Source organism: Lycium ferocissimum, chromosome 1, assembly GCF_029784015.1.
Source record: "Lycium ferocissimum isolate CSIRO_LF1 chromosome 1, AGI_CSIRO_Lferr_CH_V1, whole genome shotgun sequence".
Classification (NCBI taxonomy): Eukaryota; Viridiplantae; Streptophyta; class Magnoliopsida; order Solanales; family Solanaceae; genus Lycium; species Lycium ferocissimum.
In genome coordinates this window covers 29,257,940-29,273,794 of record NC_081342.1, presented here as the reverse complement: position 1 = coordinate 29,273,794, position 15,855 = coordinate 29,257,940, and the positions used below count along the sequence as shown (strand labels likewise).

At 37.3% G+C, this 15,855-nt stretch overlaps 2 protein-coding genes and 1 long non-coding RNA gene across 3 annotated transcripts; 2 read left to right on the top strand and 1 right to left on the bottom strand.

Moving 5' to 3' along the window:
- Nucleotides 1-790: 790 nt before the first annotated feature.
- Nucleotides 791-9,340, top strand: LOC132053700 (sorting nexin 2B-like). The gene is made up of 6 exons (XM_059445816.1): nt 791-1,542; nt 1,708-2,127; nt 2,917-3,126; nt 3,327-3,587; nt 5,651-5,737; nt 8,949-9,340. Exons 1-6 carry the CDS (start codon nt 955-957, stop codon nt 9,027-9,029), a joined length of 1,647 nt encoding a protein of 548 aa, XP_059301799.1. The 5' UTR covers nt 791-954; the 3' UTR covers nt 9,030-9,340.
- On the top strand, nt 5,744-8,139 carry LOC132053708 (uncharacterized). Its single transcript, XR_009414201.1, has 2 exons — nt 5,744-6,022; nt 6,149-8,139. It is a non-coding gene; the product is annotated as an uncharacterized LOC132053708 (long non-coding RNA).
- A 309-nt stretch (nt 9,341-9,649) lies between the features above and the next one.
- LOC132053692 (probably inactive leucine-rich repeat receptor-like protein kinase IMK2) lies at nt 9,650-13,162 on the bottom strand. The gene is made up of 2 exons (XM_059445808.1): nt 10,538-13,162; nt 9,650-10,454 (listed from the first exon to the last, which is right to left on the bottom strand). The coding sequence occupies exons 1-2, from the start codon at nt 12,540-12,542 to the stop codon at nt 9,838-9,840; spliced, it is 2,622 nt and encodes an 873-aa protein (XP_059301791.1). The 5' UTR covers nt 12,543-13,162; the 3' UTR covers nt 9,650-9,837.
- Between the last annotated feature and the right edge of the window lie 2,693 nt (nt 13,163-15,855).

Sequence of the window (15,855 nt, the reverse complement as noted above, 5' to 3'; positions counted from 1 at the left end):
TTCTTAGACTAGTGTACGCTTTTTTTTTCTAGCTTACTACTTTCATGCTTCTTTCTTCGTAATTATGGCTTAACAACCCTTTTTGTGAATCAATACAAACTTGTTACCATTTCAAAAAACAAAAAAACAAAAAAAGTGGTGCATATATATACCCCTGCCGTTACACAAACGGTGCAAATATACCCTTTTTGCTCACTTTTTTTTTTTTTTTAAGAATCATTTAGCTTGTTTTAATTAAAAATGTCACATAGCTTTAAAAAATAAGTCGGGCCCATTTTTTATTAGACTTATTTTTTAAAGTCACGTGGTAAATTTTTTTGCGGTCATTCCGTTCGTTTTAAAATCGTACTTATTTTTTTTTTCTGCAAAGCCAAAGGATATATTTATTTTAAACGACTGTACCAACCCACTTAAAAATCATTTCGCGGCTTTAAAAAAAATAAGTCTACTTAAAAAAGATGAATACTTATTTTTTTAAAGTCATGTGATATTTTCTTAATTAAAAAATAAGCTAAATATATATTTTTTTAAAATGGTATGTGAAAAATTAAAATTACAAAAGTGCCAAAAAAATCACTATTGTTTTTTAAACGGACTTAAAAAAAAAAAAAAAAAAAAACCAAAGAAACAGAGTGAGTACATTATTTGCTACTAAAAAGGATCAAGCCAAATCCAGAACTAATCCAGCCGAATGTAGTTCAAATATATACACAACTGGTATCAGTTACTCCCTTATTGACACATGCCATTCACTTGCTTCCTTATCGACACATGCTATTCACGTGCTTCCAATTGCCAGCGTGGAGTCTTCGGTCTCACCGTCCTCTACTACTACTCCCTTGCCGTGCAGTGCACTACCCGTAACCGCTCCTTTCTTGCCGGACCACTTCCCGGCATTTCTTTTTCTTCCACTTATCTATTTGAAATTTTAGCGGATTTTCCCAAGCAATAAGGATGATGGGATATGAGAATCAGAGTTACGAAGAGTCCCATCTTTACACATCCAAAAAGGAAATGGAATCTCTTGTCCTCAACGACGACGATTCATCCAACGGCCCTCATCCTTTCTCCGATCCACTTTCCTCTTCATCTCTACCCTTCGCTGAAATCCCAACTGAACAAAGTCAAAGCCCTAATCCTAATTCCTTCAATTCTATCCTCGAACCTCCTTCGTACGCTGAAGCTATTTTCAGATCCTTCGATGCAGATCACTCTTCTCCTGAAATCAACGGTCATGATCATCACTCTATCGCTTCTCCTTCATCATCATCATCATCTCCTTCATCCTCCTCTGAGTTTTTGAGTATCACCGTTTCCGATCCACAGAAAGAGCAAGAACTCTCGACTTCCCTCGTGCCAGGCGGAACAAATTACGTTACGTACCTAATTACTACAAGGACGAATTTACCTGAGTTTGACGGAACTGAATTTAGCGTTCGGAGGAGATTTAGAGACGTGGTGACTCTATCTGACCGATTAGCCGAGTCGTACAGAGGTTTTTTCATTCCGTTAAGGCCGGACAAGAGTGTAGTTGAGAGTCAGGTTAGGATTTATTTATAGTCAAATTTATATAGGAATTATATTTTCCTGTTTTGAGTTAAATTAGGTTTCATACGGGGTGTTGGTACCTGTTTTCATATTGTGGAGATTGTATAGAGCATTCAGAGATTCATAGAGTTTATCAATAAAATATTTTTTCTTTCACAGGTGATGCAGAAACAGGAGTTTGTGGAACAGAGGAGAGCAGCACTGGAGAAGTACCTGAGGAGATTAGCTGCGCATCCTGTGATAAGGAGAAGTGAGGAGCTAAGGCTGTTTGTACAGGCGAATGGGAAGCTGCCGTTGGTGAGGAATACAGATGTGGCGTCGAGGATGTTGGATGGAGCGGTGCAGCTACCGAAACAGATGTTTGGTGAGTCGGTTGGGGGAATGGTGGGTGCGAATGAGGTGGCTCAGCCTGCCAAGGGAGGTAGGGACTTGTTGAGAATGTTTAGGGAGTTGAAACAATCTGTGGCTAATGATTGGGGTGGTGTGAAGCCACCTGTAGTGGAGGAGGACAAGGACTTATTGGAAAAGAAGCAGAAGTTGCAGGATTTTGAGCAGCAACTCAGCAATTTGTCTCAGCAGGTTAATTAATATATGTTAAAAAAGGAATCTTACTATGTGTTCTTGTTCTTCTTTTGAATGTGGATAAGTAAATATTTGGGTGCAAACAATTTCTGAGGGCCATCGGACTGGGGAAACCCTGAATTACCCGTGGTGCACTTGCGGGAAACTCCTTGCCGAGGGCCTGTGCACCCCCGGGATTAGTCGGGGCTCAAAGAGACTCGGACACCCGGTGCTTAATAAAAAAAAATAATATTTGGCATGTTTACATTTGATTGATTATTATAGCAGTACAATAAAGTTGGTCTTATATTCTTGTTCAACGCCACTTCGATGGTGGTCGAGTTGGTTGAGTAGGAGATCTCCCGAATGGGGTCCTGGATTTGATACCACCTGCATGCGTTTCTCGGTCGAGCTGGTCCCACAGGGCTTGCTTAGTGCGGTTTACATCTCCTGTGTGGCTTGCGGTCTATTACACGGGAGCGGGGTTTACCCAGAGCGCATCCAAAGAGTAGCAGCTGCGGGTTCCCTTGTTACCAAGAAAAGCATTCTTGTTCAATATGCACATTATTGCTGGTCCTTTAAAGGAATTTCAGTTTGGATAAATGCAAATTCACTTGATGTGTTTAGTTACTTTACTACACATAATCATAAGACTCATCATGAAAGTACTGCCGTCTGCCTGTGCTGTATGCAGTATTTTCTTAGATTGAGCATGAATATCTTCGTTTGAGCTATTAAGTAGTCTTATGTTGGGAAAGTTATTTGACATTTACTGGCACTGAGCAGTCTATTCATATAATTCTTCAGGCTGAAGCACTTGTGAAAGCTCAGCAGGATATTGGAGAAACCATGGGGCAAATGGGCCTAGCTTTTGTCAAGTTAACAAAGTTTGAGACAGAGCAAGCAGTTTATGATTCACAAAGAACAAGGGCTGCTGATATGAAGAATGTGGCAACTGCTTCTGTAAAGGCAAGCAGACTATATAGGGAGCTAAATGCACAAACCGTCAAACATTTGGTAAGTTCCTACCAGTGCAAGCTGACTTATAGAGATGCACCCAATATCCTTAATCAGACAAAGTTCCACATTCATCAGAGACTATCCTGTTCGGACTTCGGACACATCCTAACTAATTGTGATTTACTAATTTTAAGAAGTTTTTGCACCGATAGTCTTTGCGTTTGTTTATTATCTGTTCAATTGTTGAAATGTTACAGGATAAGCTCCATGAATACCTTGGAGTGATGTTAGCTGTGAACAATGCATTTTCCGATAGGTCAAGTGCTCTTTTGACTGTACAGACATTGTTGTCTGATCTATCATCACTAAGGTCGAGGATCGAGAAACTTGAAACTGCTTCATCTAAGATATTTGGTGGGGACAGCTCCAGAATTCACAAAATAGAAGAGCTCAGGGGAACTCTTAGAGTTACTGAAGATGCCAAAAGTTCTGCTGTGAGGGAGTATGAGCGGATCAAGGTAACATCACATGTTAATAGTTAGTTATGCAACTAAAATAAGCTTTCTAATTTTTGTTATCTTCATTTTCTTTACTACTTGGTGAGCTCACCATATCATCTCCATCATTGTCTCTTTTCTTTAAACGATGAATCCTCTTTACTGTGTTTAAAGAGACTGAAACTCTTGATGTTAATCTTGAACATGGCATATTTTCTGGCTAAATTCCTCCGGGTGCTGGTCAATTAACAACAATTGGACTATTATACTCAGTTCCAAGTTCAAGTTTAATTCACAATAATTGTACTATTACACGTACGCTCAAGTATTGATATGTTGAGTTGTTGTCAAGGACCAACATTAGCTTGCATCCAAGGATGTGCCCTAGTGGTCAATAAAGTGCGTTGAGAACCATGAGGTCCCAAGTTTAAATCCCAGTGGAGTAAAAAAAGCACCAGGTGGTTTCTTCCCATCTGTCCAAGCTTTGGTGGACAGAGTTACCCGGTACCTGTGCTGGTGAGAGGGAGTAGGTACCCTATTAGTCGAGGTGCGCGCAAGCTAAGTTCGGACAACATGCAACAATAACAACAACATACCCAGTGAAATCCCACAATGTGGGGTTTGGGGAGGGTAAAGTGTACGCAGACCTTACCCCTATCTCAGAAGATAGGGAGGTTGTTTCCGGAAGACCCTCGGCCAACATGGTTATCCAAAAAAGAAAAGAACCAGCATTAGCAATTATTCAGTAATTCGGGGCAAAAAGTGATAAATAGACCGCAATGGAAAGTCAATCAAAATGCTTCACCTGGTTGACTGATTTGTACTGGCCTCCTATCTACAGTTTTTTACTTTCACGATATATTTTTCAAATAATGCTGGGATGAAAATAGGCCATAGCCATCGAGTTCATGGTATTCTGGTACACATCATCTCTCACTTATGACTCTGAGCGCCACAAGTGGAACCAAAATAGGCAACCTACAATTTCATAGGACTGGATCTTGTTCATGCCTGATTCTATTAAAGACTGTTAAAGCTCTATTCTTGGATTAGTGTAACATAGAGTGAGGTTTCTACAACTCTGGTAGAATGTGACAATAGCTTTACGAGTGTTTAAGATTGGGATTGAACAGTCCTACTTCCTCAGAAGGTTTATCTGGAAGATTCTTATAAAGTTCTCACGAACCTGATTGTTGGAACAATATATCTAGTTCATTAATCAGGTGCTGTCAACTATGTACAGTCTAGGTAATGCAGGTACGCCGGGGCAAAAGAGTTACTATTCAAACATGTCCTAACTTAACACATCCCCTCAACCAATGTAGGACACGTAACACCCCTCGGCACACTTGACATCTGGTGCATGTATAATGTAGCTAGGGCCCAACATTGGGTAAACCAAGAATAAAGATGGTTCTGGCTCTGATATCATGTTAAGAAAGTTGACCTTGGGCCTAACCCATCCCAGAAAGCTATCTCATAAGGTGAGGATTTCCCAAAAGAGACAACTACCTATTCCTCAACCAAGGTGGGGCACTTAATATCACCAATCATGCTACAATAGAGCAGATAATTATATTTTCAATGTTCCTAAGAAGTTGATAAGTCTTGCTTGAATGTGGCTTCTTAGAGTCTCTTTTCTGATAAAAAAAAGCTTGTTATGATTTTGTATTTGTTCAACCTATTACTGTCAGTCTGTCAATGATGTTTAGTCTTGGGCGTCCATGTTCGTTCAAGAATGACTAAGTTTGCTAAATCAGTGCTCATTAAATGATTTTTCATTAGTTTCTTTTTAATAATAGCAAGTGCTAAAGTTATTTAATGTAAAACCCCTCCAACCAGGCTCCCGATTCATTCACGAGAGTGACGATGCATGTGTTATCAGTTCAGCTTGTTTGGTTTGACATAATGGTTTATGTAGGAAGGCAATACTTGTTTATTAGATTTTTAAATTGGTCTCTGTTCAGGGGAAGTATATAACTGCTGTATAGAGGATATTTAATTTATCTCTCTTCTATTTTCTTTAATTTTATATCGTTTTCAATGAGATTAACATTATAGTTGTTTGATGGTGAAACTTGCAGGAAAACAACAAGAATGAGCTTGAGAGATTTGAGAAGGAAAGACATGATGACTTCTTGGGAATGTTGAAAGGATTTATTGTCAATCAGGTATCTTTGTCTTCTAGACTGATAAAAAAAGAAGTATCTGTCTTCTAATGTTGCAGCATCAAATGCAGGAAATAATTGATTTAGCATTGTTATGAGTAACATGCTTTTGTTTTTCCCTTGTATAGTGCTTATAAGAGGCATTTGATTTCTTCCAATACGTCCCAACTATAAATATAGACCATTTTGAACTTCTGATGTTAAGCACGCTTAATCTAGTTATATCTATTTTTAACCAAATATAGTCAGGGTAACGTCCTTTCTCCACCGACTTCCCAAAAAGTGGAAGTGTTTAGTTTGTTTTATTTTAGCAAGTACAACAACAACAACAACAACAAACCCAGTATAGTCCCACCATGTGGGGTCTGGGGAGGGTAGAGTGTACGCAGACCTAACCCCCACCTTGAAAGGTAGGGCGGCTGTTTCTTGTATTTTAGCAAGTACAAGAAAGTAAATTTGCAAGATATCAGCTTGTCTTGTGTTTTCCCTTAGAGAAAATATTATTAGAGTGGAAGATGGCAGATTTCATCTGAAAATCTAATCTAAAAAAGAAAAAGGAAAGGAAAAAGGATGAGGGGGGCTAACTTTTCCCCTGTAGACACGAGTAATATGAAAATAACTATGCTGCAGAGGATATCAGAATTTACCACCTGTACTGCGAGAATAGTCATCTAACAGCTATGTTTTTCCTGTCATGAAGCCAGTTTTGGGTCTTCACTATTGTTTTTATTACGTCTGGCTCTTATTCTTTTAGGCTTTTCATGAACAACTAAATCTCTTAGAAAGGGAGGATCCTTGTTTCAGTTTCTTTAGAAAGGACTACAATATAATAATTGCATCCTCCCTAACCTCTTCCGCAACATGCAGACTTTAGGATTGCTTCTGCCTACTCTATCCTATTTCATTGCTATATGCAAACTGAGTTTGTTAATTTTCTACCTGAATACAGAAAAGTTGGGTTGAATAGGTAAATGACGAGGGGAAGCTGAGAAAGAGCTGGTAAAGGAGATAGCTAGTGTATCACACAAGTGGGGTCTGGGGAGGGTGGAGTGTACGCAAACCTTACCCTTACCTTGGGAGGTAGAGAGGCTATTTCCAATAGACCCTCGGCTCAAAGAAAAGCAAACAAAAGCAATCCGGAAAAGGAAATAACAGAAGAAAAGAAACAACAGATAATAACTAACAGAAATCAAGTTTTCTGAAAAAAGGAACAGTAGCCTAATTGCCACAAAAATCATACGATCATTAAAGTACAAGAAGCACCAAGTAATAACAGAAATCAAAGGACAAGAAACTACCAGAGTAATACTACGACTACAAGGATGGAAAGATAAGCGTGACAATGCTCAACTACCTACTAGCCTTCTACCCTAATCCGTGTCCTCCATAACCTCCTATCTATGGTCATGTTCTTGGTGAGCTATAATTGTACCATGTCCTGTCTAATCACCTCTCCCCAATACTTCTTCGGCATACCTCTACCTCTCTTGAAACCATCCATAGCCAACCCTCACACCTCTGCAATGGGGCATCCGTGCATCTCCTCTTCACATGCCTGATAAAGGAGATAGCTCCGCAATGGGACTTGGGAACAGCTGAACAGGTCGTAATCTTCGGTCATTTCTTTATTGCCTTAATGAAAATGTTTCCTCTTGTCTCATTTCCTTTATTATTGTGTCTCAACGGGCAAGTCAATACATGGTTTGAGACAAGGTCCATTGGTAGATTGCTGTTTTCCATCGCTGAGGAGTATTACCCAGCTTTAACTCCTTTGAAGTCAAGGTATAGTGATGCATAACTGATGGACTATATGTGATGAGTGTCCTGCTATGCCCCACACTAGGATTGAGTGGCACATCACAAATGTAGGAGTTTTCTGTGGGTTTTGCACTGCATTCTTGTCCCAAGAAGAGTAAAGACTAAAGTATTTAAGAACTGAATTTTTAACAAATTAAGAGCTGTTGAGACTGATAACTTGCTGATAATTACCTGAAAGGGTGCTGGTCATTTGGTTTATATGGCGGGAAGTGGAAGATTGATAATCAATTAAGTGCTAATGTGTGATCTTGGGTCTGTTTCTGTGGTTTCAGAAGCTGTGAGCACAGGAACTAGAGACATGGAATATTTTGTGATAATGTCAGGAATTGTGTACTTGAAATCATGTGAAATGTTGATGGAATGCTGTTCTGCATTGCTATATTTCCATCAGGTCAAATGGTCATCTTTAGGGAAGTCGACAGCATACTTTCAATCTTTATTCTTCTGGGCTCTTTTAGCCATTTCTAGTTACTCTCTTCTGGATAAGATAACAGCTGTTAATTAGTTTTTAGGTTGCATAATTGCGAGTCCTAATCCACTATATGATTTGGAATACAAGCATGTGTTCTGAATAACTTTGGAGACATCCTACGCATGTAGCAATTGTGTCCATATTAGAAATTCGGGACTCTACTGCCAATCAAATGGAGTTGCTTCTGATGTTCATTCTAGTTTTCAGTAAGTTAAGGCATTGAGGAGCTTGATCCGCTCTTTAATTTCTCTTGCCAGCTTCATTGAACTACTTGAAGTCCTTCATTTCGTTAAGCCATATTGTTAAATTGGATGTTGACTGGATTCATTCTGTAGCACAGGATTCTATAACAGAACTAAGACCCTTAAATCTGGCCCCGCATTTAAATGTGAGAGGGGGTATACATACTGTGAATCAGTGGTTGTTGCCATCTTTATGGAGAACTTTTGAAAATAAATGCTTATAATAATCTTTACATGGAAAACATTATTGTGCTTAACCTGCAGGCTAACATACAGGATCAACTCAACTCAAACTATTTTCTTACCTTCCTCTATCCTTTTTGTTTTTGCTGTAGTAGGCTTTCCGGTTTGAGCAATCTGTATTAGAATTGATTAGCTTAAAATTGTTGCAATCATTTCATTTCTGGGGCATAAAAAACATTATATGAGCAAACCGCTTGAACTTTCTTGTGACAAGGTAAAATCTTTGGTCGGGCATACTTGAAACTTTAGGTCACATTTAAACTTTTCTTAGATAAGATAGGTCACCTGTGAACTGGATCATTCATTCTGTTATTGCTGTTGTCAGTTGAAATGTTACTAATGATTTTCCTTTCCAGCAAGAGTTAGCCCTTTACTTGTTCCTCCTTCTATTCCCTTGGAAAAGATTTATAGGAGAAAGTAACATGTTGAGTTTTACCAGGCAGGATATGCAGAAAAGATGGCAAATGTTTGGGAGACGGTTGCCGAGGAAACAAGTGGATATGCAAAACATGGTAGCTGAGGAGTTACTGTATATAATGGCTTTTTAGCTTGTCTTTATTTTTTAGTTTCTCTATCTCCCTTCCCTTTCCCCTTCCTTTGTATTGTACTTGTTTGTATCTTAGAGACATGTTCATATTTTAGGCGTAGATGTTTGATCCAACATTTTTTCTTCGTAAAGTTCTAATTGATAACTTTTGGGAACTTTCATTTAACAAACTGCTGCAGATCCTCACAATTATTTGTTGCAAGTTCACATCATCAAGGCCTCAAGCCTGACTAGGAATTGGAAAAATCTTTGAAGACTTTAATCAAATTTTTACTTATACAGTAGATGTGGTCTTGTTATATTTTCCTCGTAAGGATGGATCCTATGCGCTGCACATTGTACACAAACCTGAACACCATTCAAAAATAATATTTGGTACCGTCTCCTAATGTCTATTTTTTGTTTGATGTGAGGGGTTGGTTTCTGAAAATAAGATGACCCGAAAAAAGGCATCGCATTTTGTTCATCACTAGCGTATACCGTTGCGTGCATCTTTACTTGCATATTCAGTTTTACTGTATTTTCTTGGTAACGCGAGTGAACGTGAGTCTCTTATTTAGATGCTATAACTGAACGTTCTCTAGGACCAGAAGTTATGGAAATTAGGAGGATTCCATTGCAGCTCAAAATAACAAAACAAATAGCACACACTAGGGTATCTACAGACAGTAGAAGAATAAAATCACTCTCTTGACCAACCTAATTCAAGAATGAAAGAATAGTGGCACCTAAACTCCTAACACCTGCCTAAAAATTACTTAGATGAGAAATCTGGTAGTATCTATTCATCGCTTGCTGAGGGAGCCGCAGCACCATCATCCCCAGAACTCGTAGCTGTTTCAGGTCTAATTTCTTCAAGTTGCGGGAGAACTTGCTGAACTTCTGGTCTAGCTGATGGCGACGGATCAACACAGTGCAAAGCCAATTTCAGGGTATTCAATAATTCATCACCGATAACTGATGCATCCCTCATTAGTTCTAGATCAAACACCTCATTGGTCCACTCCTCTTTCACAATTGATGCAACCCATTGAGGCAAATCCACACCATTCATCGCCTCTCCTGGAGACTTCCCAGTTAGAAGTTCCAGTATAATGACTCCGAGGCTGTATACATCTGTCTTCGTGTTGGCCTTTTTGAGCTTGGAAAGTTCAGGTGCCCGATAGCCAAGTGCTCCAGCAGTTGCAATCACATTTGCATTTGCAGCAGCAGTCATAAGGCGCGAAAGACCATAATCTGCAATCTTTGCATTTGTGTTTTCATCAAGTAAAACATTGCTGGATGTAAGATTCCCATGAATGATGTTGGAATTTGTATGAAGGAAGAGCAAGCCCCTTGCTGTACCCTTTGCTATTTTCATCCTTGTTGCCCAATCAATTGGTGTATCAGGGCCGCGAGCTGCAAAGAACAGTAGATTTATAATCTAAATCCACAAGTAAGAGCGAACCAAAAGTAAAATGGAAAACTGTTTCCTCGCTTACCATGAAGAAAAGTTGCCAGACTTCCTTTAGGCATGTAGTCAAAAACAAGAAGTTTCTCTCCTTTGGGACCCATGTAATATGCTCTAAGCGCGAGAAGATTTGGATGCCTGATCTTTCCAAGAATATTGACTTCAGTCTCAAATTCCCTTTGACCTCTTGTGATCTTCTCTCTCAATCTTTTCACAGCCACTTGATCGCCTTCCTCTAACGTGGCCTTATATACTGTACCATAAGTGCTCTTTCCCATTATTTCGGCAGTTGCACATAGAAGATCATCTGCTGTGAATACAATAGGTCCATCAAAATGGACAAGTTTTCCTCCTGTATCTCCTCCTCCTGCTGCTTCAACCTCTCCAGCAGTTGGTGGAACACCCTTTTCACCTCTAGCTGCTGCACCCGTCCTACCGGTGGCTTCACCATCCTTCCCTGCTTTCGCTGCAGCTCGTTTCCTGATCAAACAGCATAGGAGAATGCAACATAGCAGAACCAAAATTATGAGAAGTGCCCCTCCTGCTATGAGAATTATGTCCTTAGTACTTAGTTTACGACCTCGTTTTTTTGGTGTTTCGGTGGATGGAGCTGCTTGGGTAGCTGGAGATATTGGACATGGGGTTGAAGGACTGTAACCACATAACTGAAGATTTCCCACAAAGGCACTCGAGTTGAATTTCTGAGCAAGATCAGTTGTAACAGGACCAGACAGATTGTTATATGAGACATTGAAGGCACTAAGATTTGGTAAATCACCTAAAGAAGCTGGGATTTCTCCACTTAGATTGTTATGAGCTAAATCTAGTTGTCTAAGAGCAGAAATGTTTCCTATAGTGACTGGAATATCACCACTAAAATGGTTACTCCTCAAATTGAGAAATGTGAGTTTTTGCAATTTGTTTATGGCTGCTGTAATTTGATCATCAAGTTGGTTGCTTTCCAAGTTCAAGACCACAAGTGAGGATAGATTGAAGAAGCTATCAGGCAAGCTTCCGTTAATGGCATTGTAAGACAAATCAAGTGTTCTAAGTCTAGAAAGTCTCCCAACATCACTTGGGATAACTCCAGTCATTTGGTTATGACTAATTGAAAGATCAAGAAGTTCATTCAACTTTCCTAAAGAAGCAGGAATGCTTCCAGTGAAGGAATTATGATCAAGTGTAAGGGACTGGAGTTGGACGAGGCTTTTTCCATTTCCATCCCAAGAATCTGGAATTGAACCTGAAAGATTATTATATTTGAGGTCAAGGAAAATGAGGGAAGGAGATTGTGTGAGACTTGTGGGGATAGATCCAGACAAAGAATTGTAGCTAACGTTAAGCCTATAAAGCTTAGTTGAATTAACGAGACTAGGTGGAATTGTACCAGACAATGAGTTATTGCTAAGATCAAGTGTTTGAAGAAGAGGGCATAAACCAAGAGAAGCAGGAACAGAACCAGACAACATATTGTTGAAGAGTTGAAGTCCTCTAAGATTGGGTATGAGACCCAAAGTAGAAGGAATTGAACCACCAATGACGTTATCATGGAGGCTAAGCTTTCTAAGAGCTTGAAATTGCCCAATTTTTTCAGTAATTCTTCCACCTAGACCTCTCCATGGAAGCTGGATTACAATAACTTGTCCTTGAGCACATTTAATACCAACCCAATCACCAGAACAAGCTCCAATTCCACTGTCATTCCAGCTTTTCAAGAACCCTTTTGGATCAATCAACTCTTGCTTAAATGCTTGTAATGCTTGAAAATCTGATGCTGTGATAATTATCCCATCCCAATCTTGACCTAAAGCTGGCTGAATTCCAGATATTAGTAGCTGAAATAACAAGAAAAATTGGGCAAACAAAAAGAACCTTTTTGAACACCTCAATGAGGTAGAAACACCATCTTCCATCTTCCATTTTTCCTTCTCATCATCAGAAATTATGCATCTCCAAGCTCCTTTTCGGGTTAAAAACTCGTTAACTCGAAAAGGGTATGGCTCAAAACTACTAAAAACTCGATCTTGATCTCCCATTACCACTTTACCTAAAGTCTCAGAATAGAATAGAATAGAATATAAGATAATAAAAGATGAAACCTTTCTAGTTTCTTTTTTTTCCCTCTACTCTCTTCCTAATTTGAAACTAAACAGTAAGTTGACACTACAAGAAGATTTTGTAGTAAGAGGAGCTGGGGTTTCCACGTGAAGTGGAGCATAATAATAATAATAGAGCTAAAGTGGAGGAATCTATGAGTGAGTTTTATTGGGAGACATGAAAAAAGTGTCAGGTGTAATATCAGATTCATAAGGCCCTTTAACTAATGTTGCTAAAAAAATAGAAAGGCTATAACGGCTAGTTTTTTTGGTCGGTCCATAAAGTTTTTTATACAACTAAAAATGCTTTGGCTTTTGCATTGGAAACTTATAGTCTGTGGATTAAAGCTGAAAAAATAAAAGAATTATTATGTCTAGGGTTTGGGAACTGGGCTGTTTTTATTATGCCAGCCGCTACTTACCTTCTCTAACGGCTATCTTTTCCAGGTGGGGTCCCCTTTCTACAAAATCTTAACTTAAAAATAATAGTTCTACCTTGTCTTTATTTGTTGATTAACCAATTTTGTCCATGACTGTTTATATGATTATGACTTGATCCTACCGCTAGTCTAAGCGGGGTCCCTTTGCTCATCCCAGGTTAACGTGATTTGACGTTACCTATATTTGTTTACAACAATTACCCCTTCAGTTTTATTTTATGTGTTCTAATTGGACAAGGAGTCTAAAAAAGGACTTTGAAAATGTGATTTTTAATTAAAGATGTGTTTTATAAAGTTAATATATCAAAATGTTAAACTTGCAAGTTGTTCGTCTTGTTCCTGCCATTGGATCAAAACTGGACAAAAATAGCAGCAAAAACTGCACCAAAACAACAACCAAAACAAGGCAAACAATTCACTAAAAGCTGCATCAAACAGCAGCCAAAAACTGCACTTAGACAGCGGCAAAACTGGACAAAAATAATTCAGTGGTGTAAATAACAGAGAAAAATTAAGTTCATGGTGGTAATAGGACCCTCACATAGTTTAGATGTGTACTAATACAGAAAAATTAAATTTAGGAGGGTAACAGGATGCTCGCATAATTTAAATGTGTAACTGGCAATTTCATCATAGTTCGGGAGTGTTCTTATACCTTATCCCAAAATAAAAAGTACGTAACCCTTTTAAACAAATTATAAAAGAAATTAAAGGCAGCCCATAAATTGAAAGAGAAGTACTTTATTGTTACTTTCCAGGTGTACAATTATAAACACTCCTTATCTTGAATTTTATCAACACCCTCATAAATGGACTAAAAAGTAAAGGTAGAGATTTAGTAGCTCAGTTGATTGGCTACTTGAACTTTAATTTTTTTTTGTGAGGGTTCGAAGTCTCACGTTGTAATTCATTTTTCCCTACTCCTATGTAATAAACAAAAAAAAAGTAAAGAAAAATCACTTTAGTTTTTAATATTTACCGGAAAAAAATAGCTTTTGAAAGTACGGAGAAGGCGTTTATTTTAGAATGTAAAAACTCATTTTTCAAGTTTTTAAAAGATTTACAAAATTGACAATCCATTTTAGAGAGCAAGTAAATATAATTCAAATTAATTTAAAATTGAAGTGTCCTGGCCTTGTACTTAATGGCAGAAACTGTTAGCTGTAATTTTTGAGTAAATCCCACTTTACCCCCCTAACATTTAAAGGTTGCGAAACGATAACCCCTCCACATATTGAATGGAAACGATAACCCCCTTATGTAATATTTTCCGGTGAGAATCTATTTTTTTTTTCTTTTTAGAATTATATTACAAAAATATATAACTCTTATTATTGTCCCATTCACCTATTCCGTCGAAAATAATGTACTTATCTTTTAGAATATAACAACTACTTGGAATAATTTGTTAATAAATTTTAAGCTATGTGGCATTCGTTTTATCAATAATTTTTAATACCATAAGTCAATAACAAATGTTGTATCAATAATTTTTCTTCCTTAATTTTAATTGGTGTTTAAAGTTTTAGAGTTTTTGAAAAAAGATTGTATGAACTAAAATTTAAAAAATTGTTGGTTTTCTCTTCAAGAGCTATGCTATTTAGGACATCTTTCGGACCATTCGATACTTTTGTTTAGGACATATATAAATCTCATTCAACGTGTGCGTTTTATGCCAAATTAAAAATTTGGTAAAATTCTACTCTTTGTACCAATTGATATGAAAATTTTGACTAGACACAAAGTTTTAAAAAAGAAATCTTAAAATTTGTGGTCTAAAATAAATTATAAGATACATGTATGACTATAAATCATCTTATTGATAGTGAAATGAAAATTTTAAAATTATATTACTCCCTCCGGTTCAAAACACTAGTTCACTTAACCTTTAACATGGGCCTTTAACATACCCTTTAAGAAAATATTAACTTCTAGCGTGAAATTTATTAACAAACTAGTTAATTAACCCGCACTTCGCGCGGTTAAACATGTAACTTAATTGATGTAGATAAGATATGAAAAATTTGATAATACAAAAAATAACTGTATAATCTTAGACAAATATTAATAAGATGAAAAGTTAAAAGTATAAGGATAAGATCGATATGAAAAAAATAAAATAAAATAACAAATTCAAATAAAAAATTCCTATTGGGAAGGGAAGCTAACTCTTATTTCATAGAGAGAAAGTTATATAAGTCGTCTCGCTCTTCCTTCCCGTTTAAACGCTTTTCAGAAACGTTGTTATCAATTTAATAAGATTATGCAAACAAAACAGTTAAACTCTCTTTACCTAATCTCTTTAGAAGACAATGATTTTATTAACGCATGAACGGATAATTAGTAAAATGAACACACCAAGTAAACATTTTTCATACTAAAAATCTATATTTAAACTCAAGTTTCTATTTTATTTTCACTTTGTAAAAGAATAATATAAAAGGTAAAACTGAAATATTCTCGATGCATTAAGTTAACCTTCTAAGGTCAAATAGGGATTCTTGTTCTTCATTAATAGTCAATTTCTTGCTCCTGCCTGTGCACAATCTGACCCATCCTTGTCCTTGCACTTTATTGTTTGACGGGCTAGCTAGTATACATGTTGATTTTCAAACAAAAAATTGTTCTTTTAGCTGATTATAGGTGCGGTAATAGCAAATGTAAAGTTGTTATATTGTAAATTTTTAACGTTAGAAATAAATAAATAAATTATTTCAAAGAAATCAAAATAACAGTGGTAAGCGTAATATTATGAATCACATGAAAGGTTGGTGCTATGAAGTAAAATATGGAAGGAGGTTGTTGAAATTATC

Coding starts and splice junctions, on each gene's coding strand:
- LOC132053700 (XM_059445816.1), top strand. CDS start 955: ATGATGGGATATGAGAATCAGAGTTACGAAGAGTCCCATCTTTACACA. Junction 1,543..1,707: donor AGAGTGTAGTTGAGAGTCAG/GTTAGGATTTAT, acceptor TTTCTTTCACAG/GTGATGCAGAAACAGGAGTT. Junction 3,588..5,650: donor GGGAGTATGAGCGGATCAAG/GTAACATCACAT, acceptor TGAAACTTGCAG/GAAAACAACAAGAATGAGCT.
- LOC132053692 (XM_059445808.1), bottom strand. CDS start 12,542: ATGGGAGATCAAGATCGAGTTTTTAGTAGTTTTGAGCCATACCCTTTT. Junction 10,455..10,537: donor TCTGGCAACTTTTCTTCATG/GTAAGCGAGGAA, acceptor TGTTCTTTGCAG/CTCGCGGCCCTGATACACCA.